Source organism: Rhinolophus hipposideros, assembly GCF_964194185.1.
Source record: "Rhinolophus hipposideros genome assembly, chromosome: 15".
NCBI lineage: Eukaryota > Metazoa > Chordata > Mammalia > Chiroptera > Rhinolophidae > Rhinolophus > Rhinolophus hipposideros.
In genome coordinates, this window is record NC_138061.1 from 13,014,120 (window position 1) to 13,038,010 (window position 23,891).

The window sequence follows — 23,891 nt, forward strand, 5'->3', positions numbered from 1 at the left end:
AGCTCCATTCTCCACATACCTCCACCACTCCAACAACCCCTTAACTCCATATCCCCAATCATCTGTCTTGCTCTGTAACTTCTCTGAGCTTATGTCTGACTAATCTCCCCTTCAATAATTCAAGCCCAGCCATGCTGGCCTTCTTGCTTGTCCTCAGACACACCAGGCTTGTTCCTACCTTTGCAGGTAGTGCCTTTGCAGGGACTGTTCCCTCTACCAGGAATATTCTTCTCTTGAATACCGATATAGCTAACTCCCTCACTTGCTTCATGTCTTTGCTCAAATGTCACCTTTGCAGGATGGCCTAAGCTGACCATTCTATTTTAAATTGTAACTCCCATCCCCAGATCTATCTATCCCCCTTTCTCAGCTCTACTTTCTTTTTCTACAACTGTTATCCCTTTCTACTATACTACACTTACCACATACATGTTATATTTATTATTTATGATCTGTCTCTGATGTGAATGAAGATACACAAGAATCTTTGTTTTCTTTGTTCCATGATTTATCCGGAAGTCCTAGGATAGTGTCTAGCACTTAGAAGCTCAAAAAGTTTTGCTACATAAATGAACTAAATAAATGAATGAATTAGCAAACAAGCCTTGTTTTATACACATACATTCCCAGCACTACTTTCATTTTTAAACAATCAACTATTCAAGTAGGTCAGGAATAAAATTTTTATCGGCTCTTGCAAAAAGGTGGATTTGCTGTTTTTGCTAAGTGGGGAAATGAACTGAAAGAAAATAATTGAACCTAGTATATTACATGTCTCTTGTCTCTCCACAAAGTTAAATAAAGAGATCATGTTTATTATTATTAAACTTCAAAAAGAAAAGGCTATCCTGTGAAATTCCTAAATCAACCTGTACTTATACACTATCCTAAATAATTATGTCCTAATATGTTATATGACTAAGACAGAAAAAATAGTTTACAATAAAATATTCATGAGTTTGAGTTAAAAGATTTTATATATATATTTTTTAAATAAACAAAATTATCAAGCTTTTACAACTTGAATAATGCCACGGAGTTTAAGTGTGTGCTCTGGTAATCAATACCGCCACCCAGTGGCAAATATTAAAATCTAAAACCAAAGGTTTGAAACAAATATAAGACAAAGGATCCAAGAATCAGGTGCTCACATTCAATTGTTTCTCTCAATGCTTAAAATTAGGTTTTGTATACCAAGTAAATTACATAATTTACTGGAGTGCTAGCCTTCTAAAACATCTATATTTGAATGTTCACATATCACTATACTAGCAAACTGATACATTTCTATTCATTCATTCAACCAAAAAAGAAAAAAAAATGAGTGCCTGCTGGTAATCCATGTCAGGCTCTGTAGATGGTGCTGAGGACACAAAGGTGATCAAAACATAATCATTCTTAATTCATGGAGTTTATATTCCAATAGGAAAGATAACCAAAGGATCACACAAACATAAATGTGATAAATGCAATAAATTAAAAAGGCAGAGTCCTATGAATGCATATAACAGGGGGATCTGACCTAGTCTTAGAATGTTGATGGGGTGAGGCTATTCTAGGAGGAAGTTCAGGAATCAGAAAGGCCTTGAAATAGTAAACGACAAAGAAGATGCAGGAAACTGAAAAACATCCAAATAAAGTGTGACTTTATCAGAGGCACTATATAAAAACACCAAATTACATGATTTACATATTCAGATACTATCTTTTAATCAGTAATGTAAAGGCTGAAAACAACCAACTCCAATCCTTATGTGAGAACTGTACCTGAACTGGACTGAAAAGAAATACTGAAAACATAAGGAATATCCTAAACACATTTAAAAGGATTGAATGATACAACTGAGCTGGGCATTCTAGAATAGGAAAGGAACAGGGACAATATTTAAATGGCTAAGTAACAGTCTTGTATATAATAGATGACCCTGTTGTTCATCTCTATGGAAGAGGAAAAAAATGTTTTGTTGTAGTGGATTAAGAAAAAAAAAATGTCCTCAGAAAGCTACTGGTTTATTTTCATAAACTGTCTACACCTACCATCTGTTTCACGTTGCAAAGTTTTTCTGAGAGGAGAGAACTACTTAGGCCGTTCCTTGTCGATTACAGCAACAATCTATACTTTAAAATATTTTATTTAAACTTGCATTTGTTTAGGAGATTCCAATCACTTGAACCCCTTTCTTCTGTTTGGGGAAATCTCACAATGCGTGATTTGTTTGTTTTTTTTTCAGAAACAGGATCCCTTCCCACTACGCAAATGAGAAAAGTTAAATTCTCTATTTCTGTATCTTAAGGCAGCGAGGTATAGGGTAAGCTGAGGTTTCGCCAAGCAGATGCTACTAAGTAGGACTTCCAATCTTCACTCGTGATACAAAGATGTGGGCACCATAAAGGATTCTTTCTCTCCAGGCCTGCAGCATGCAGTATCCACAGTGAAGTGACAGGAATATCCTAATCAAAGATTCCTGTGGCTCCATCTTTGCTGTGAATCTACCCACTTAGCCTTCTGCTGTACCTCCCCCTTTCCAACCCAGGTTTTTCCAGCCTTCCCATCTGTTTTTGTGAGCTACTCAGTATCCTTTTGTATTAGGTTACAGGCTAAGAGAACCAAAAATAAGTTGCTTAAATAAGCTAATGGGGAAGATGTCAATATTCTAAAATTTCCACACAGCACTTCCACTCGCATCCTACTGACCCAAACTTAGTACAGTAGCCATACTAGCTGCAAAGAAGACTGAGAAATGTGATTTGTAGCTGGAAGGCCATGCTGAGCCAAAAAGCTCAGTGAATTCTATTATTAAAAAGAAGGTAAGAACGAATGCTGGGACATAGTGGTTACTGCCATACCTTCCAGTAACTACCTTTTCTGCTCAAGTTAGCCAGAACAGTTTCTGTTGCGTACAATCAAAGACTTCCAGGGATTCCAATTTTTTTTTAACATTATGTAAAAGATAGAAACCTAGTGCCACTCTGCTAGGGAGTTGATTGTGGGACGGGGGAAATACCACACTTTGGAGTCTGCTTTGAAAATTAACGTTTTACTGTATCCTTTACATATGAACATATATCTAATTTTTCATATCTTGATTTTGATGTCTTCTAAAAATTCTTCATCTATCCCAATTTTGGAAGCCATATTAAAATAAAAATGCTTTTCAACGTTGCCTTTTTCCCTCCTGTGACTTATTAAGACTTAAAGTTTTTATTATGTGACAAATGTCACATAAGCAGATGATTAGATTACTTTAGCACACTTTAAGTAATCTATTTAATATGCATATAGCATTAACAACTATGCATTATGACAAAATTAAACATTCATTATGCAATGAACGTGTGTTTTTCAAATGCTGCATTTAGTATTTTCTATATTCTCTTTCATTTTTTAAATTTTTATTAAATTTATTGGGGTGACATTGGTTAGTAAAATTACATAAGTTTCAAGTGTACAATTCTAAAATACATCATCTATATATTGCATTGGGTGTTCATCACCAAGTTACTTCTCCTTCCATCACCAGCTATTTGGGATTATCTACTATTTTAGCTTTCAGTTTTTGTTAAGTGGCTTCTATAAGAAAAGAGGGACAATTGACTTTAATGGTGCCATCTACCCTTAAAATATACATCTATGTAACTTGGAAAAATGTTTCAAAAGGTAAAAAAAAAGAAATTAGATGGTTAAAGAAGAAAGATGAGAAAGTTAAGGGGGTGGGTGGAAGTACAGTGATGGCTAAGCAGACGTCTTAGGCTGTGATATACAGAAAAACTAATTTAGAAAGCAAGGAGACAGGAAGACCAGGTAGAACAAGCACTAGAGAAATGTTAGGAAGGGAATCCAAAACTTAACATAAAGCTATGCTTTTCCTCTATTCTCTTAATAAAATCTCAATTTCTAAAAAAATAACACTTTTTTTGGTACAGACTAGCATAGAACCAAAGAGAATAACTAGAGTTAACCAACATAAAAGAATAAAATAGAATGAAGGTAGCAACGGCCTATCATTTTTAACCCAAAGAATACAGTTCTAAATAACATATTACAAAACAACTGCCAGCCATTTACGGTCAAGATGGCGGAAAAGGTAAACTCTGTGCTCACTTCTCTCATGACCACATCTAAATTACAACTAAGCCACAGAACAGCCATCATTGAGAATCACCTGAAGTCTAGCTGAACCAAAGCCCTACAACTATTGACATACAGAAAAAGCCACCTCGAGACTGGTAAGAGGGGCAGAGACACGGAACGGGCTTGCCCAATGCCCACGTGCGACCATTAAAAATCAGGAGGCATATCTCGGCTGCAGTAGGCTTCTCCCAGAGGAGTGAGGGGTCCCAGCCCAATGCTAGGCTGCCCGCCCAGAGTTCCAGTACACAGGGAGAGAAGTCTCCATAATTTCTGGTTAAAAAAAAAGCAGCAGAGATTGTGGCTTAGTGAGATGGAGGTCAGCTGGAGTCGCAGGCGTTCCTCTTAAAGGGCCCGTGCCCGGACTTACTCACTGATGGACTCACTGGCTCTAAGCTCCAGTGCTGAGGCAGCAGCTCTAAAGGAGCCAGGGACATATGTGGAGGAACTGAAATGTCTGGTTTCAAGGTGAAGGCAGAAGGAGCAGTTTTTTCCCAGTCGGAGGAACTGATGGAAGCCACTGTTTCTTTGTTGAGCCTTCCCCCTTCCCTGCGTGCAGACGCAGGTATATGTAGATATCATATGTGAGTCTCCATTAAACTGGCTACCACCTTCCTTCTGCCCTGCCCTAGTATTCCTGGAGACCATGCCCCACCCAACCCAAGACACTTCCAGTGGCTTTTCTGTACAAATAACCTGTCTTACCTCATGCTGTGGACTTTCATAAAATGTCTCAAAAATTCGTAAAACCCAAATAAGCAGCATTTGGCTTCAGCATGTCCCTTACCTCTGGCTGAGCGGCCCAAAGCCCAGCACTAGTGACAGGCAGCCTCAGTTTGCAGATGGCCTCTTGAGGTACCTCTAAACCCAGAGTGGGCAGCAACCATCTGCAGATTGCCTTGTGGTTCATACCAAGTGGCCCTGGGCAGGACACAGGCTGCAGCTAAACTTGGCCTGCAGCAACACCGCTCCCAGGAGGCCCCAGGGTTGGAACACCTGGTGGTCAGCTTCAGATCATGCTGGAGCATCACCCAGCTGCCTCCAAGGATGACACACCCAAAGGGCAGGCTGGGCAGGCATCACAGACCCACTAAAGGGAACCCTCCTCTGCAGGGTCAGCCCTTGCACTACTGCTCCTCTACTGTAGACACAGCCAGTCCTCACAACCAATGAGCCCAAGGGTCAATCCCTCCCCCTGATATGCAAACAGAAACCAAGGCTCAACTACAACAGGAAGGCAGGCACACACAAACCCATACAAGGAACACTTGAAGCACCTGGCTCTGGTGACCAGAGAGACTGCACCACTGGGTCCCATAGGACAACTACTACAGAAGGCCACTCTACTTAGACTGGGAGGCATAGTGGCCCTACTTAATAAATAGAAACAAACACAGGGAGGCAGCTAAAAGGGGGGAAAAAGAAACATTTCCCAAATGAAAGAACAGAAAACAGCTCCAGAAAAAGAACTAGACAAAATGGAGACAAGCAATCTACCAGACGCAGAGTTCCAAACATTGTTTATTAAGGTGCTCGATGATCTCTTGGAGAACTTCAACAAAGAGACAGGAAACATAAAAATAGAGATATAAAACATAAAAAAAGAACCAGTCAGAAACAAAGAATACAATAACAAAAATGAAGACTACATTACAGGGAATCAACAGCAGATTAGATAAAGCACAGGATTAAATTAGCAATTTAGAAGGTAGCAGAAAACACCCAATCAGAACAGCAAAAAGAAAAAATAATCCATAAAAAATGAGAAGAGTTTAAAGGGCCTGTGGGACAATATCAAGTGTAGGGTACCAGAAGGAGAAGGGAGAGAGCAAGGAGTCGAACACCTGTTTGAAGAAATAATGACAGAAAACATCCCTAATCTGGAGAAGGAAACCAATATACAAGCCCAGGAAGCACAGAGTCCCAAACAACATAAACCCAAATAGGCCAACACCAAGACACATCATAATTAAAATGCCAAAAGTTAAAGACAAAGACAAAATCTTAAAAGCAGCAAGAGAATAGCAGTTAGGTACCTACAAGGGAGCTCCCATAAGACTAGCAGCTGATTTCTCAACAGAAACTTTGCTGCTGGCAAGAAGGGAGTGGCAGGAAGTATTCAAAGTGATGAAAATCAAGGACCTACAAACAAGATTACTCTACTCAGCAAAGCTATCATTTAGAATCAAAGGATAGATAAAGAGCTTCCCAGACAAGAAAAAGCTAAAGGAGTTCATCACCACCGAACCAATATTACAAGGCATCTTAGAGGGACTTCTTTAAGAAGAAAAAGAAAACAAAGATGATCAAAATTATGAATAATAAAAAGGCAATAACTACATATCTGTCAACAATTACTTTAAGTATAAATGGATTAAATGCTCCAATCAAAAGACATAGGATGACTGAATGGATAATAAAACAAGACCCTTATATACGCTGCCTACAAGAGACTCACTTCAGATTGATAAGCACACACAGACTGAAAGTAAAAGGGATGGGAAAAGATATTTCATGAGAGTGGAAACAAAAAACAAACAAACAAAAAAAGCTGAGGGAGCAATACTTACACCAGACAAAATAGACTTTAAAACAAAGACTATAATAAGAGACAAAGAAGGACCCAGGAATTGTACTTCTGGGTGTTTATGTGAAAAACCCAAAATGCTACTTTGAGGGGGCATGTGCATTCATGTGTTCATTGCAGCATTGTTTATAATGGCCAAGATGTGGAGGCAGTCTGGTGTCTGTTGATGGAAGAATAGATAAAGAGGAGGTGTTACATATACCGGGGGTGCCAAAAAAAATGTATACAAGTGGACATTTTGGTCGATGTTGCTCAAGCAGTAGTTCGCCATAATCAGAAGTGTCTGGACACTGATGGTAACCACTTTGAGCACCTCTTGTAATTGCGGAAGTCAAATGTGACTTGTATTCATCTTTTATTATTGGCATATACTGAGTATTACAATTTTAATACAGTTTTCCTTTCTTAAATTGTGTATGCATTTTTTGGTGCCCTCTGTATAAGGAATATAGTCAATAATATTGTAATAACTACGTATGGTATCAGAGGGGTACTAGATTTATTGGGGTGATAGATGGGAGGGGAATTGGGAGACAGGGAGAAAAAGGTGAGGTGACTAAGAAATACAAATTGATAGTTACAAAATAGTCATGGGGATGTAAAGTAAAGCACTGAGAATATAGTCAATAATATATGATAATAACTATACATAGTGCCAGGTGGGTACTAGACTAGTCAGGGAGATCACTTCTTAAATTATATAAATGTCTAACCACTATGCTGTACACCTGAAATTAATATAAAATAATGCTGAATGTAAAAATAAAGTGTAAAAAAGAAAAAAAACCTGCCAGATTTTGAATCTTATAAAGACTGCCTCCTTAGCTCTCATTTCAATTTCTAGGTCTTTGATCATTCCTCAGATGTCCTAGAAATAAACCTTTCTCTCTATCCCTCAATGATTCATCCCCATTCTACAGATCTGAAATAAAAAACTCATTCTCCCCCTCCCCAATGATTTTGGTCATAATCCCAGCTACTGTAAGCTATGCTTCCTTAAATATAGAATCAGGGATCAGGTTTGGAACTCAAAGGATCCAGTCTAAAAAAGCACAATATGTCTTTCACCAAGCACTCTACCCTCAAAACATTAACATCAATTCAGAGATCATTTCTGTAATTATTATATTAATAATGGTATAAAATGCATCTGATTTCTGTACATGTTATAATTTACTTAAATATATATACACACACACATATATGTATATATATGTATATATATAGAACTACACATATTATCATTTTGCTTTTGCTTCCTCATTTCCATTTGCTCATAGACATGTAAAAATCAGGAATTTTTATGATTTGAGGCATTACTAAAGAGAATACGTGAAAGGCCAATTAACAAAGGACAGGGAAACAAAAGACAATATTATTTTAAACCATATTACAAAATAAACTTTTTCAAAGAAGGATTGATAAAAGAACAAAAAGACACGATATGTTCATAAACCACAGTGTTATACAAATGCATTCCCCTTTTCCTTTCAAGATGGTTGAAACAAAATGGAAATGAACAGCAATTGAAGAGCAGTTTGAAATCATTATGTGTATAAGCTATACCTCTATCTCTCGGGCCTTAATTTAAATATATTCTTATACCATTCTCCTTAGAAAAGGACATTATTTTAGTTTCAAGACTGAAACAAAAGAAAAGATACTTGAGGCACTTTTTAGGAGAAGAAAGATCACAGATTATTAAAATAGCCACTTAATAAAATACATGACAGTACAATTAAAGAACACTAAGAAATTTGTATCTGTCATCATCATACTAGGTAATCAAATTCAATTCAATAAGTAATCACTGGTATTTTGTGTGGCTGGCGTAACTAATGTTTTTAATGAGATAACATGGGTTTAAGATGGGCATAATTTATACGAAGCCTGAAGTAATTCCTTGAACTACTCAACAAAGTCAGTAACGTTTTTAAAAGTTATCCCAAGAGTGAGGAATACAACTGTGTAAGGACCACATTCCCTTTGGTTTTTACTTAGATACCCTGTTTCCCCAAAAATAAGAACTATCCGGACAATCAGCTGTAATGCGTCTTTCGGAGCAAAAATTAATATAAGACCCGGTATTATATATTATATTGTATTATATTATATTATATTACATTACATTACATTATTATATTATAAGACCAAGACTTATATTATAGTACAATAAAACCGGGTCTTATATTAATCTTTGCTCCAAAAGATGCATTAGATTGACTGTCGGGCTAGGTCTTATTTTGGGGGAAACACGTAGCACCTATCGCTACTATTGCTACACTATATTATAATAACGCATGATAACGTAACTTCGGAATACATATTTCCTGATTTCCTGAGTCAAAGTTCTCTCTATCAACAGGATTAATACATTAGCACAAAGTACGCTCTCAATATATAAATATAGTTAGTACAAAGTAAGCTATAGATCAGCAAGTATATGGATAACAGGCCTAACTCTCCTTTTGATTCCACAGTGACACAATTTATGATTTTATACCCAAATACTTAAGTCAATTAAAACTCTTCAATGTAATTTAAAATTAATCTTTAATGATAGATATTTGTAAAAATGGTTTTGAAATTCTTCCCTAGGAATCTTTCGCAATGAACAGCTGAAAGATTCTATCTTCTATTTTCTAAATATCCTATGTTCTTTTAAAAATAGCCACAAGAGGTCACTCTTTCCTAAGAAATAAGTTTAATATGCTGTGGTACCTTGAAGATACACATTTATTTTCGCAATAAATTATTTATGTTATCCATCATAAATCAAATTTTAATCCACCACACATTAAAGACAGTCATCAAACCTTTGGGGATTCAACAAAGAATTACAGAAGATCACAGTGACTGTACAGCTACAATTTAAAAAGAGCTTCATATTTAATGTCACTGGAGTCTCAAAACAGCACGTGGATTAAGTCTTTACCAGTTCTATTTATTAAGAAGCAACCTATTAAGAAGTTGCTTGTTCACTGAACATTCTAAAAACAAAACAAATACATGAGACTTGGGTGTTACAAACTATAGCAAAACAGATGAGTGTGGATTTGTATTAATCTACTAGATATATGAATGACTGTTTCAAAAGCCGCCACACCATACATTCTTACCTTGCCAACTATCATTGCAGACACACAATTTTTCTCCTGTTAGGTCACAGTAACCGTGATCTGGACTGCCGCAGTTGGCTTTACAGTAAGGGATATCACAAGCTGCACCCTTCCAGTATCTATCACATTCACAATACACTTGACTTGGAACAGAGCTACTAGTTGTACACCTCCCATGACCAGAGCAGTTGTTAGGACAAGAATTGATGCTGTAAAATATAATTCACATATATCCAAATTCAAGGTAATTGAAAAAGAATTTTGGTTGATTATTTTGTAAGCTTTATCATTTTTATGTTGATCACAGTACTTCATTTAATGGAATTTCACAATGAAACTTCAACTAAACTCTGTACCCCTTTACCTCTAATGCAATTCACTTATATTTACTTGCCACAGGCCTCAGTTTATCCAAAGAGTTTACCTGGCTACCAAGACTCCAAACTTCCAAGGACTATACACTCAACATCTGCAGAATATATACTATTCCAAACACAAGGCGTTGTAAAGACTTAAGTATTCAAATGTTTTGAATATATATTTCACAGAAAAATAAATTCATGAATACTTGAAACAACATGAGAAGTCAAGATATAACTTGGTTATATAATATTGAAATAGCATGCTGTCACCTATATGGTGTTACAAAGAAACGAGATGTTTGCCAAATTTTGTTTTAAGGCCCTTTAATCAATGACATTCTTTCTACTATATATTTATTCTTTACATCCATACCTGAGACAAATAAATCCTATAATAAATTGTTGATTCTAGATATTTAGACTATTTTATTTCTGGTGAAAAATTCTCTGGTTACCATTTTTCTACATTCTAAAGAAAAGAAAAAAAACTATGTCTAGTTGCTCTGTGCCACTCCTGTGTCTGTGCCTTCCTGTGAAACCATCTCTGGCTACATCACTTCACCCTGCACTTTCAGATTTAAAAAAATTTTATATAAAGTGTGCGACACAGCATAGATTCTCAGTAAATACTATATTTCTTATTTTAAAGGAGACAGTGGTAGAGCCATCTCCCTTATCTCTTAAAGCCTCAATTTCCTTCTGTGTAAAATGGGAAAAATTCCCACTTGACAGAACTGTGATGAGAATGAAAGAACATAATACATACAGGGCCTCCAGTACAGTCTATGGAATATGGAAGGAGTATGAAAACTTAGCTCCCATACCTCTCTTCAAATTAGGAGTAGGATCCCTTGGAGCACAGAAAGGCAAGTGACTGACTCCCTGTAATAATCCCACACACCTGTCGCTACGAGTGAAATTACACTAGTTCATATTTGTTTACTTAACCATTTACCAACAAACCATTTTAAATTTCATAATTTTTAACCAAAATTAACGTGCTAGCATAACGTCCTGAGACTTAGAATGTATCCTAATACAAGCTTAGGCAGTATTTGAGGCATGTTGTTAAGATTTTGTCACTTAGGAAGAGATCCTGTATATTTTGTAATTTAACACACTAGTTTCTAGCCTGCTCCTCATATGTAAGACATTTACAAAAACAAATAGTAAACTCTGCCAAGTCAAACTATAAGAATCATTACAATATGAAAATTTTAAAAATACTTACGAATAAAAAATGTTGAAACCAGTTAGATTATAGGCAGCATCACTAAAAAAATGTAAGAGAGCATAGCCAGATGTTGTAACAACTTCCGGCACAGTTTCATTTCCTCTTATTTCGGGAACTATCAAACCACTGTAAGAGCAAAATTGAACGTTATGTATATTAATATACATATGACTATTAATCACATAACATTTAACTCAAAAATGTTCTTCTCATGATCACTAAGTATCTACATTGCATTAAGCAAGTAGAAGGAGAATAAATCTGAAACAAGGTCCTGTCCATTTCTCATGCAATTAGCTCTACCACTGCTGTCAACAGACTAACGTCTACTTTCATGCCACCACTCTCTTTTTTTCTTCTCACCATTTAGACTTACTGTCGCATTTCTCCCTTTTGTGCTGGTATCCATTCTCTCCTAATACTATAGGGTGGTCTCTTACTTAACTCTTATAGACCTTCACTTACAGCCATCTTGCTACTCTGACCTTGTAGCTTTACTTTTTGCCACTAGTTGCTAATTCCGATGAAGCCAGAAGGAACATTTCGCACCTGCTAAGTGACTACAGTGACATTCTGTTACAGTTGTACACTTCCAATACACTAACCTAGGTGTTTCAGGTCATCTAAAAATATATACTTTTTATATTTCTTTAAAATTTTGCATTCTTATACAAATTATACTAACATAGGACTATTCCAAAAGACACTCTCAACTTAAGTCCATATGCACACAAAAGAAAACTAACTTTGTTGGGGGGATGTAAATGTGCAAAAGCAAGAGTTGTAAGTTAATAACTGGTACTTCTCCCTTTTTAAGGCTACTTGTTCAAGGGGGGAAATTACATATCTTCATTTACTTATTTCAAACTACCCTCTCTAAATCTGTGAAAACATACAATATGAGAAAGAAGCTGCTAACAACAAATACACTACTCAAAATAGTCAATTCGTTCAGACACTGTAAAACTTATCTTGAGGCACCATCAGGAACTGAATTCCCTCATTCAAATCATATTTGACAGAACAAAAAATATTATAGTCAAATAATTTATTTTCCAAACATAGTCTCAAAAGCAAACAAATTGAAAAGTAATCAACTCTTGATGCTTTAATAATTATTATTACACCTACTGGCTTATGTTTGTGAAGGAACAAAAGACTAATTATAGAATTCAAATTCTATAACAACAGTCTTAGTTACACATATGTATTTTCATTGTAGTGAGATTATATCAAAATGAATCCATTGCTAAAAATAATATTCCCACATCTTTATAACAAAGTTAATCTTTCTAACACAAATTAAAAGAATAGATTTGTTTGCCTGGTTGTTTGTTTATAAGTATGTTAAAAGCATTACATGCAAAATGGTTTCCACTTCTTGCATAATACACCAAGCAATTTGGACCAACCAACCCTGCCACTGACGTCAACTAGAAAAATGACAAAGTTTATAAAAACAAACAAATCTGCTCTAAGGCACTGGAAAACTAAAAAGATGGTGAGCCCAGACACTGGGGCCCTTTCTCCTCAAGGGCATTTTATGATTGCAAAGTTGGAGGTGAGGTCTGAAGCGCTGAGAAACTAGGCTGTATTACAGAGCTAGGAAAACAAAAAGTGGAAGCCAGGGCCCTCACTTTGACCTGGGACCGCCGAAGAGTCGGAGTAAAAGTGAACTAATAAAAGACAGGCCTCCAGGGGACTGCACTGCAGTGTGGGTGTGAATCACCTCAATACCTGAATTCGGATTCAGTTGATTGTGGATAGCTAGTGTTCCGAGGCACTTCCTATAGGAATATAATGTCTTTCTACGGCTCAAATTATTACTACAGAAGATTTTACAAACATCATGTTTAGCACATGACTATCCAACACACAATTTAAAAAATAGCACTTCTCCAATCCAATCCACTCTCCACATTCTAACATACCTTGCCTATATAATAAAGTCCAATTAATTTAGTGTGGTACACAAGAAAACAACACTATCGCTATTGAGGGATCACAAAACCTGAGCTCATATTCTGAGTCCATCACTTACTAGCGAGGCAAACTTGGACCACTCTCAGAATCTCTCTGTGCCTCAATTCGCCATTTATAAAATGGCAACAGTAATACCTAAGGAGAGGGTTATTGTGAGGCTGAAATGACGTAATGCACAAAAAGAACTCTTGCACATTGCCTGGCATAGAACGAGCATTCAGTAGATAGTACTGATTGCTGTCGATTCAGTAATCTGGCTCCTACCTATTCCTTCACATTTCCTATGATCAAGTTACTCATAACTGCTTACTATTATCCCCACATACAATGTCTTTTGGTGTGATTACGCCTTTGTACATATGTTTTTCTCTACCAAGAATATCCTATCCGGTCCCCTGACTTTGCCTATCATTCTACTACTCAGGATGAAATTCACCATGAAGAATTAGTCACTTCTTCTGAAGTCATATAGCAGTCTTTCAAAACTTGATTATATTACTTATTGTGCTGTTTTAAAAGTCTGTTAACATGCTGCCACCAGTGCCTAACTCCTATGTAGTGACACAGCCTCAAATCCTCAGGATTTCCCAAGTGATAGGCATATCTCTACTATTCATGGTGGGCCCTGACAGTTTATGGTAATGAGGACCCATGGTGGGCTGCTAGACAATGTAAGCTATGAGGTGACTCAGGAAAGGAGCTGGCCACAGCAGAAAGACCAACCATAGAATTTAAAGGCTTGGGGCTTTGACAAGAAATTAATGTGACTTCTAGAGCAGAGAGGGGCTGGAGATTGAGTTTGGCCTTGTTGCCAAGGATCCAATCAATCACGCCTCCATAATGAAACCCCCATAAAACCTCTGCACACCTGTAGGTCAGGTGAGCTTCCTGGATGGTGATACACATTAATGTGCTGGGAGGGGAACACGTCCTGAAAACACAGAATTTTTGTTTATGATCCTCCCAGACCTCTCCCTATGTGTCTCTTCATTTGACTGGTTCTGATTTTTACACTTTATAAATTATAATAAGTACAGTGCTTTCCTAAGTTTTGTGAGTCATCCCAACAAATTATTGAACCTGAGGGGGTAGTTGGAACTCCTAAATTTGTAGCCAGCTTGTCAGAAGTGCAAGCAGCCTGGGACCCCTGACCTTGCAGCTGGTGTGTGAACTAAGGATAGTTTTATGAAGGGCTGTGTACTTAACCTATGAAGTTTGGCCCAACTCCAGGTCGTTGGTATTTGAAGTCACTGCAGTGGCCTATATCTTATTCCTTTTTACATCCTCCAGACTTATGATGGTCTCTGGAATTGAGTAGGTGATCAAAAGTGGTAGATGAGGATAAACGGGATCAAATATATGGTAATAGAAGGAGAACTGACTCTGGGTGGTGAGCACACAGTGTGATGTATAGATCATGTATTATAGAATTGTACACTTGAAACCTATGTAATTTTACTAACCATTGTCACCTCAATCAACTTTAATTAAAAATAAAAAAATTAAAAGTTTGTTAACTAGCAAATACTTATACTACTGGAATAATTTGTACAATTAGATTCTAAGTTCTCAGCAAAGTGAAATACAAACAGTTTACCTTTTAAGTCACGAGACTGTCAAGTCCTAATCCTGGCTCTACTATCTATTACATGTAAAACTTAATTTCCCTAAGTCTCAATTTTCTCAGCTATAAAAAATGGGGATAATAGTAATTCTTCCACAAGATCCTTGTAAGGATTCAATGACATTTAAACTGCCTACCACAGTGCTTAGCATCAAATGGACAGTCAATAAACTTGAGTTTTCCAGCTCCCACGGGATACCTAATAGGAACACCTGCTAATGAAAAGTCACTGTTTCCATCTTCACAGTCACATACTAAATAAACCTCATCCTGCTAATTATCTTACAAAAGATTCCTTTAGTGTCAAGAAAGAGTTGGTAACAGTGGTAATGGACCACTATTCATTAATGCAAAGTCATTTCAACTGCTAGAAAAACAAGTGAAAAGGCACACATCTAAATGATGATCAGTCAGCAGTGTGGTTAAAAACAAGAGCAATGAGAGCAGAGTGACATCTAAATTGCTGAAAACAAACGTATGAACCCAGGATCTTATCTACCTTACAATGTAACTTTTCACAAGGCTCTTACTCCATTTTATATCTATTGTCCTTAGATGAAGAGCAATTCGTGGCTACCCTTCATATAATTTTCAAACAACTCAAAAACTAAGTTCTAAAAGTATTTTGAGCAATATCAATATCACAGAAAAAGTGTCTAAGCTTCCAAGGAGTCATTTTGAAATAGTAATTTGGAAATACACATCCTTACATGTTTGTCCAAAAAAATCATAGTTCACATTCCTAATAAACAGAATATTTGCAACATAAAAAGTAAAAATTAAAAATAAAATAAATTTTGAAGGGAACATTAAACTTTTATCTGTGTTTAAATTTGTAACAATGACTGAACATATAAGAGATACTGTATAACTAACAAAAGTAAGGATTAATGTCACTCTCATCAACAATCACATTAGTTAAATTATACACAAAATCCACACTACATGGTCAAAATTTTTCCTATGTCTAATATATTTTCTCCTGTTCACAAAACATTCTATAGTTTGTACATACATACATAAAAACATATTTAAATTGATACTGAAGATGGTGTAATTTTAAAATTGTCTGACTGCCTGACTAACAATAAAAATTTTGAAGCAACCAAAGCTCTCAAATTTTGAGAACTGATACACACCCTCTTTATTAAACTATTACATGAAGCGTAACTTAACCTTTTCTAGACATATAAAGTTTTATCATTTCACTAAAATAAAAAGACAGTAATAAAATATATAGATAACTGTCTATTTATTTCTTTGTCATCTAGAACTCACATTAACCTATCCAAACAGTTCTGAAAACATTCAAATCACTTTAAAAGAATAAGCTATATATGGCAAGAATAAAGGATATTTATTAAGAAATCTACATTTCTGATACAGTAATTCTTTATCTTTGCTATATCAATATTTACATTATATATATATATATTTATTTAAGTTGACAGTCACGGTATTCAAAATAGTATTACAACTACGTTTGAAATTTAGCCATCATACTCTCCACAAACTTTTTGGTAGTACAGATCAGTATATACTTAAAATTAATAAATTATACAGTTACTTTCCTACAATTATAAGTTCATCAATTAAATATAATTACTCACCTAAGTACAGCTATTAAAGGTGCATATATTGAGTCTCCATCGTAAACATACATATGATCCCAACTGCATTCTGTAGCAAAATGATTGAATCTTAATCTTAATACTGCGTTTGGACTGAAAAAGATTAAAATATTTTTAAATTAGCGTGTAATATGCAAATCAGTCTGAAAAAATTTCAGACAGAGAATTTTATTAAAAACCTCTGTACAAACAATTTTGCTTTAACTCCTTACGTCACCAGTGTAAAAGATTTAGAAGCAGTCATATCTAATTTGTAAAAATGACCTGTAGCTTAAAAATCTATTAATGGGCCATATGTATATATCGTCATTTTCTAAAAATTTAGTCAACAGGAAATGTTCTATGTTTTGATTCAGGCAGAGGTTACAGAGATTGTATACATTGCTGAAACTTAATTGAACTATACACTTACTATGGTTGGATTTTATTGCAAATTGTACCTAAAGTTGAGTTTTAAAACCGAACACGCAAGAAGCGAGCATTCTTATTTCTCCACAACCCTACCTAAGGCTCTAACGAGGTCTTCACATTTTAATTGAAGGGTCTCAATGTGATACACTATTTACAAATAAAAAAAATGAAACCGAAGGAGCACAGGGAATTTATAACTTTTAAGTTAAAAAAAAATTTTTACATATCCCCCCCAAAAAAAGCATTTTCCCAATACACTCTTAAAAAATCATAAAATGGTTGAAAACTAATTCATATCAATTCATTTATGAACCATTCACAATAGGTTTAAATAGACAAATTCAGTCTCAAGTCCTCATTACTGAAAAAATACTTTTAAAAGGATAATTAACTCTCTCTTCTACAAAAAGGTCTTTTTTAAATACACTTAGAATTAACATGCTGAGTAGTATAAACCAGTGGCATAATTCAGTAGGGAATGTTTTTATACTTTATGGAGTCTTCAAATTCCATAACAAGATGTTTAAAATGAGCCAAAAATGCTTACTTGATTTCATGCCACACAAGTATAACTTAAAAATAAAATATATGTAAAAATTAAACTGTTATCACAAGTGACAAGGTAATTTATATTAAACATGATATTTAAAAGTTGTAATCCTATAAAAAATATTGTGAATAAAACATTCAATTGCTTCTAATAAGAAGCTTCTAATAAGAAGCAATTGAATAAACTATGTTATATAAAAGTGTTATATTTTAATGCTTTAATATTGATATGACCTCCTTCTTTATCATTTCAGAATAAAATAATTTAACCCAAATTGTATACTTACTAGCCTTCAATTAGCCATGTACACTTAGTTTTATACTTATAGTTAATTGGACCATCTGTTAAATATCCAGAAGGTTCTGTTAACCTAAAAAACAAAATCATAAAAATAATCACCTTAAAGTAACTTTAAGATATATAGTAACACAAGAAAATTAAAAAGACATCAAACCAAAGGAATGGGGCATAGCAATTTCCAGAAAGGAGAATTTATTTAAAACTTAAGAAAACTTTCAAATTGCCATGTATGTCTCCTTACCTCAAAAGAAATTTATTTTGCATTTCTGTAAACCTTGATGTATCATGACTGTTTCATTTTACATAGTGGGAAAATGCACTGAAAGATTGAATATTATATTGATGGGTTGAATGTTGATGCAAAATAGATTAAGTTAAAGTTCCTCTGCACAAAAATTAGGTGGAGGAAAAAGGAGGAAAATCAAACACACTTTAAAAGGTGCCGATCTGTGGAATACAGCAATAGTATACATGCTTACCACTTCCAGAGTTACACTGTTAGCTATAGTTGGTTGTTTTTCATGCATGCACCAGGACTGCGAAAGTAAGCCGTCATCAGATGTACTAAGTTTGTCTACTTATTTTTATTGTCATTTCCTCTTGTCTACTTTATACCTAGTCTAAGAATTCAATCAATTTTCAAAATAGGGTAAATTGAAGGTTTTATAATTATCTTCTATTTTAAACATAAAAAAAAATGATAATTAGAAAAACTTCTGATTTTCAGAATTTAAAAATATTTAAAACGGATCCCAATTCCATTTCATTTTGTTCTCCTTAGCTCCAGCCCAATTATTTTACCAACGAAAGACCATATTTTAAACAATTACAATAGCTTCCCATTTAGTCTTCATGTATTTATATATGCGCACACACACACACACCAGGGTTCATCCATCTTTACATAATCACATATACCACACACGGATACATGCATACATATGTGTATATAGACACACACAGATATCAGGATCATTATCTGGTTTTAGATAAAATTAAATTTTCCTTATATTAATAGAGTCTTAAAAACATTAGGAAAAAAGTTATCATCTACCTAAATCAGGGTTGACAGAAAGGTCAGTCAATATGAACGTTTATTATAAATCTTTCATAATCCTTGCCTATTACTTTGGGCAACAAAGTGGTTAATTCATACTTGAAAAGTTTTGAAGAACAACAGACAAATTCCAAAGTTCTCAAATTAATGAGATAATAAATTGAGTATTTTCTAGGTATCAGGTACTACTATAATGTGATGACATCATTTATAAATCTCAAAAACCTTATGAGATAGTCAGTAGTTATTAATATATTATTACAGATGAGAAAACAGCAGCACAGTTTAAATAGCAAATTAATTAACTTGTCCTGATTTTTCACTTCCAATAATACCAGATGACGTAATTCAGACAAACCTCCCACTGAACATAACTTAAAAAGCTAAGGAACAATTTTAAAATCTTAAAAGCAGTTTATAAGTAACAAAATGGTAAGACCTACCAAGCCAAGACCCAAGCTCCAAGATCCTTTAAGAGGAGCCAGACATTCAGAACTACTTTTGTTCTGGAGAGATCTGTCTTTAGAGGACACTGCCAAAAGGCTGAGAGAGCTTTTGGCAGTCTCAGGGAGCGAGGGGGACACAAGTTGGAGGTAATGACTCACAAAAGGTAGGGGCTCAAATAAACAACCTGGCACTTTGAATTGGGAGACAATGACTTGCAATTAGGTTAAGGCTACACCAGAAGTAAACCAGCCCTGATGTGGGCTGCAGCCTAACTATGCGTCATCCAGGTGGCAGAAAATCCCACCATTTCCATCTGGCTTAAGGTGATACCAGAACTGCCAGAATGTGAAGGCTCCTAACAGGAAATACAAAAATACTCTCTAAAGGAAGATAACATTATCCTAGATCTCAAATCATTTCTACCAATATTCAAATAAAATGTCTAGCATGATCAAAAATAATTAGGCATATGAAGATACCAAACAACAAAATAAGAACCAACAGACAACAGGGAGAGACCTGAAGATATTCCAGTTATGGAGATTACCAGATGTGTCCTATGAAACAAATAGGCTTTACTGAGCGCAGAAAGACAAGATTTTACATTTTGGTGGTTAATTGAAAAATTTAAAAAGTAAGAGCATTTTGGAAAAAAAAAAATGAAAACTCTAATACTGAAAACTACCATAATCAAAATTAAGAATTGAATGGACACAACAGGATGAGAGATCCAGAAGAGAAGTCCATAAAAATATCCAAACTACAGCAGGATGACTGAGGATGCAGCCCGCTGGGCTTGGGTTTCTCCACCAGGGAAAACTCGAAGGAGCTGAGCTTCTAGATGAGGACAAGGAACTACAGAATGGGGAGTAGAAGGACAAAAGCAAAGACATCAATTACCGCCTTGTAACAAATTATAGAAACAAGGAACATAACAGCTTTACATAGTTTCTATTTGCTTGTTACAAGTATATCTTCCCCTACACGTTTTTACTTTATATGCGAGTTATTGCAAGTTAACATTTAGACTTCAGATAATGGAATATTCCGTGTGACCATAACTGAATATGAAGATTAATTAATATAACCAGTGACGGGCACATGACTCTTGGAACTGTGTGTCTCTTCATTTGGGACAAAGTGTGAGAACTTCTTCACCTGGAATAAGCTTATCTTCTTAGGTAGAAACATAGTGTGGTTTGGTTGTTGGGGAGCTCATATACGTTTAGAAGCTAAGTAATCCAAGGGCAGACCGTGCCAGTGATCCACTGCCTCTCACCTCAGAATTCCCAATATTTGCCTACTCTGTAGGTCTGGGTCTTTTAAATACTGTCTCTGCCAGATGCCTGATGGTAAGCCAGCATGCTTTGTCAGCACTGGAGAAGACTGCAGGAGAAAAGCTTCGCTTCCGGGTTCCAACGCACTTACTCAACAAGCTCCGGCAGCTTGTTGGCTTCGCCAGCACTAGGCTCCTACGGTACCAGGTACCAGACATCCGCACTGGCCACTCACAGCTTCGCCCCATACTTCCCCTCAGGCAATTTCGCATCAGAGCGGCTCCAGTGAAACACTGCCACAGGAATAGCTTTCCCCAGCATCCTATAAGGTAACCATGGCAACTTCCAAAGGGCAGATGTCAAGAAAGTCCCATCAGCACAGCATTACAGCAACTTTTCTGCCACATCCTGGCCCTCCCAACAAGGCCTGGATCTCAGGCCAGGAGGCAAGGGCTGGGATTTAAGGGCTGCATCTCAGCCAGAAGGGGAGTTGTGCTTGCTCCTTACATGACTATTGCTGTTTTGCAGAGTCCTCTTTACTTCAGAGCCAATTTCCCATTACTCCAATCCTTATTACACTCAATAATTCTTTACGTTAAAACTCTTCCCATTAAAATTATTGTGTGCTTCTCTTTCCTGATTGGACCCAAACCAATCAATTATAATAATCAAGGATATGCAAAATAAAATCACAACAACATACCACTATGCACCCAACAAAATGGCCAAAATTTTAAAGACTGATTGATAAAGTATTAGCAAGGATGTGGAGAAAAAGAATTCTCATAGGAATAAATCATTACGACAACTTAAGAAAGTAATTTGCTATTATCTTGCGTAGTTGAAAATAGACATACTTCTGTGGTGGCCGGCAGTGTTAGAACTACACCCCTATCCCCTCAAACCCCCTTACCTATTTCCATACACTCCAGCCTGATTCCTCAGGCCAGCACCTGCATCTTTGCAAAGGACTCCCCTCGGGCTGCTGGAACCCCCCTTCCTGTGCGTGTGGTGGGCAGAAAGTGCCTGTGACTCCATACCCTCCCAGGGACAGCCCTTAGCCAATGCATGATTTGGGTTAGAGAGTAAATATCCCAAGCTTCCTTAGCTCTTTGCTGGGATAAGACAGAAGTACATCCCCCACCCCCAGCATTTCCCTGTGGAATTAAACTCCAGTCGCCCACTGTGGTAGCTGACTTGACAACACACCTCATCTTGGCTCCCTCTCTTCTCTATATCACTTCTGTCAGTGCCCCCTGCATCTCCCAAGTCAGGGAGAGGATCCCAGTAAGGTCCATGTGCTCAGTTCTTGTCTCAGGACCTGCTTCAGGGTGGTGGAGGGGAGGATGACCAAACCAGCAATTAGTACCAGGAACGAGGACTTCAGGATGGGGTTCTGGGGTTGGCTCTCTCACTAACCAGATGGCAAGAGCAGCCACATTGAGCGTGGCAGACGGAGTGGTAATCCACCATGACTTGCCACAGCATCACAAGACGAAGACTTCCACTCATGGGGAACTGAGATGGGATACCAGCGGAGGTGATGCACTGACTAAAGCAACAGGCTTACGCAGTACCTCTAGTACTTGAGGAACACAGTAGCAAGGGCAATTATAAGGAGTGTGGAAGGCTTTGGCTGCTATTAAAAGCCATTGATATGCTAAAGGAAGAAAACCGCAGGAGTGCCTGTAGTGAGACACTTCCCCAGGAACAGCTTTCATCAACACCCTATAAGACTCAATCGGCCAACCAGTAAATTTAGATACAGTGTAAAAGCCACCGGCCTCTGTAACATTGAAAGAGACTACTCCTGAAGCCAGAAGGTAAACCAAGCTGAAAAACATGCCCAGGACCAGACTATGAGAGGAGCAGAATTACATAAAAAGTTTAATTCACAGCCTGCCAAGACTTCGGTGCTACAGATGGTGCCCCTAAAAGAAAGTGAAACCCTGACACCTAGGAGGGTGTCATCTGGGTGGGTGCCCTAAGGACCCTGACTCCCCCAGATTTTTTTGAACACTGTGGGCCTGCAAAAGTCTTTGAGAAGCCAGGCTTGACAGTGAGAAAAATAAATTCCCACCCTCTTTAAATGAATACTTGTTCTTAAATGATGGCAACAAGTAACAGCAGAATTGAATTAAATAAATACCATCAATCAATCGAAATTGGCTGCAGTAATCTTGCATCCAAAAGCCATACAATCAGTGACAGCCCCATATACAGTGAACAAACAAAAAAGATAAATTAAAAGATCTTCAAATATTTGAAAATTAAGCAAAGCTTTTAAGTGACAAGGGCTATTAGAAAATATTTTTAATTGCATACCAAAACCACAACACATCAAAATTTATGAGACAAACCTAAACCAGTGTTCAGAGAGAAATGTATAGTTCTAAATGTGTATATTAGAAAGTTGACAATCAATTATCCAAGATTACAGCTCATGAAGCTAGAAAAATAACAGTAATTAAGCCACAAGAAAGTATGAGAGGGAATAATAAAGAACAGAAATATCTGAAATAGAGAACAGTCATATAATAAAGAATGTTAACACAATTAAAAGTTGGCTTTCTAAAAACTAGTAAAATTAATAACCCCCTAGCAAAACCAGCAAGAAAAAAGTATGAACTACCATTATCAAAAAGGAAAAGAGGGACACCATTCCTGCTGATACAGAATGAATAGGACATTAAGAACAACTTCCTATCAATTGAATTGACATTTTAAATGAAATGCAAAAACTACTTTAAAAGTACAACTAACTTGACAAAACCAATACAAGAAAAAATGGAAATTACAAATATCCCTCATATAAAAACCCTAAACAAAATTTACCAAATTGAATCTGCTGTGTGTGTGTGTGTGTGTGTGTAGTATATAAAAAAAGAATACCATACAGCAGTGTTCCTGAAGAAGTCTATATAAAGACTTGAATGATCATTATATGGCATGGTATATTTAGGAAACTGCAAGTCACTCAGTGGATCAATAGGGAACGTCTAAAGATAAGACCATACAGGGTAATCCATAGGACAGTGGTTATAAGAATGGAGGAGATGAATTTGACAGTTCTTCAGATTAGTTCAAATAGAGAACCCATAAATGTAATTGTACTCATCCTCTGAGCAACTGAAATTTCCCTAAATTTTGGATTAAATTCACAAAATCATTTGCTGACAC

The 23,891-nt window shown here is 36.2% G+C and overlaps 1 protein-coding gene across 3 annotated transcripts in view; it reads right to left on the reverse strand.

Moving 5' to 3' along the window:
• ATRNL1 (attractin like 1) overlaps positions 1-23,891 on the reverse strand; it is a 579,923-nt gene that overhangs the window by 542,220 nt on the left and 13,812 nt on the right. For all 3 annotated transcript variants that reach the window (XM_081075162.1, XM_081075163.1, XM_081075164.1), the window contains exons 2-5: positions 17,917-18,000; positions 16,649-16,762; positions 11,429-11,557; positions 9,836-10,044 (exon numbers count right to left, since the gene is read on the reverse strand). In XM_081075162.1, coding sequence (XP_080931288.1) covers positions 9,836-10,044; positions 11,429-11,557; positions 16,649-16,762; positions 17,917-18,000 — 536 coding nt within the window. The remainder of the gene's footprint in view (positions 1-9,835; positions 10,045-11,428; positions 11,558-16,648; positions 16,763-17,916; positions 18,001-23,891) is intronic.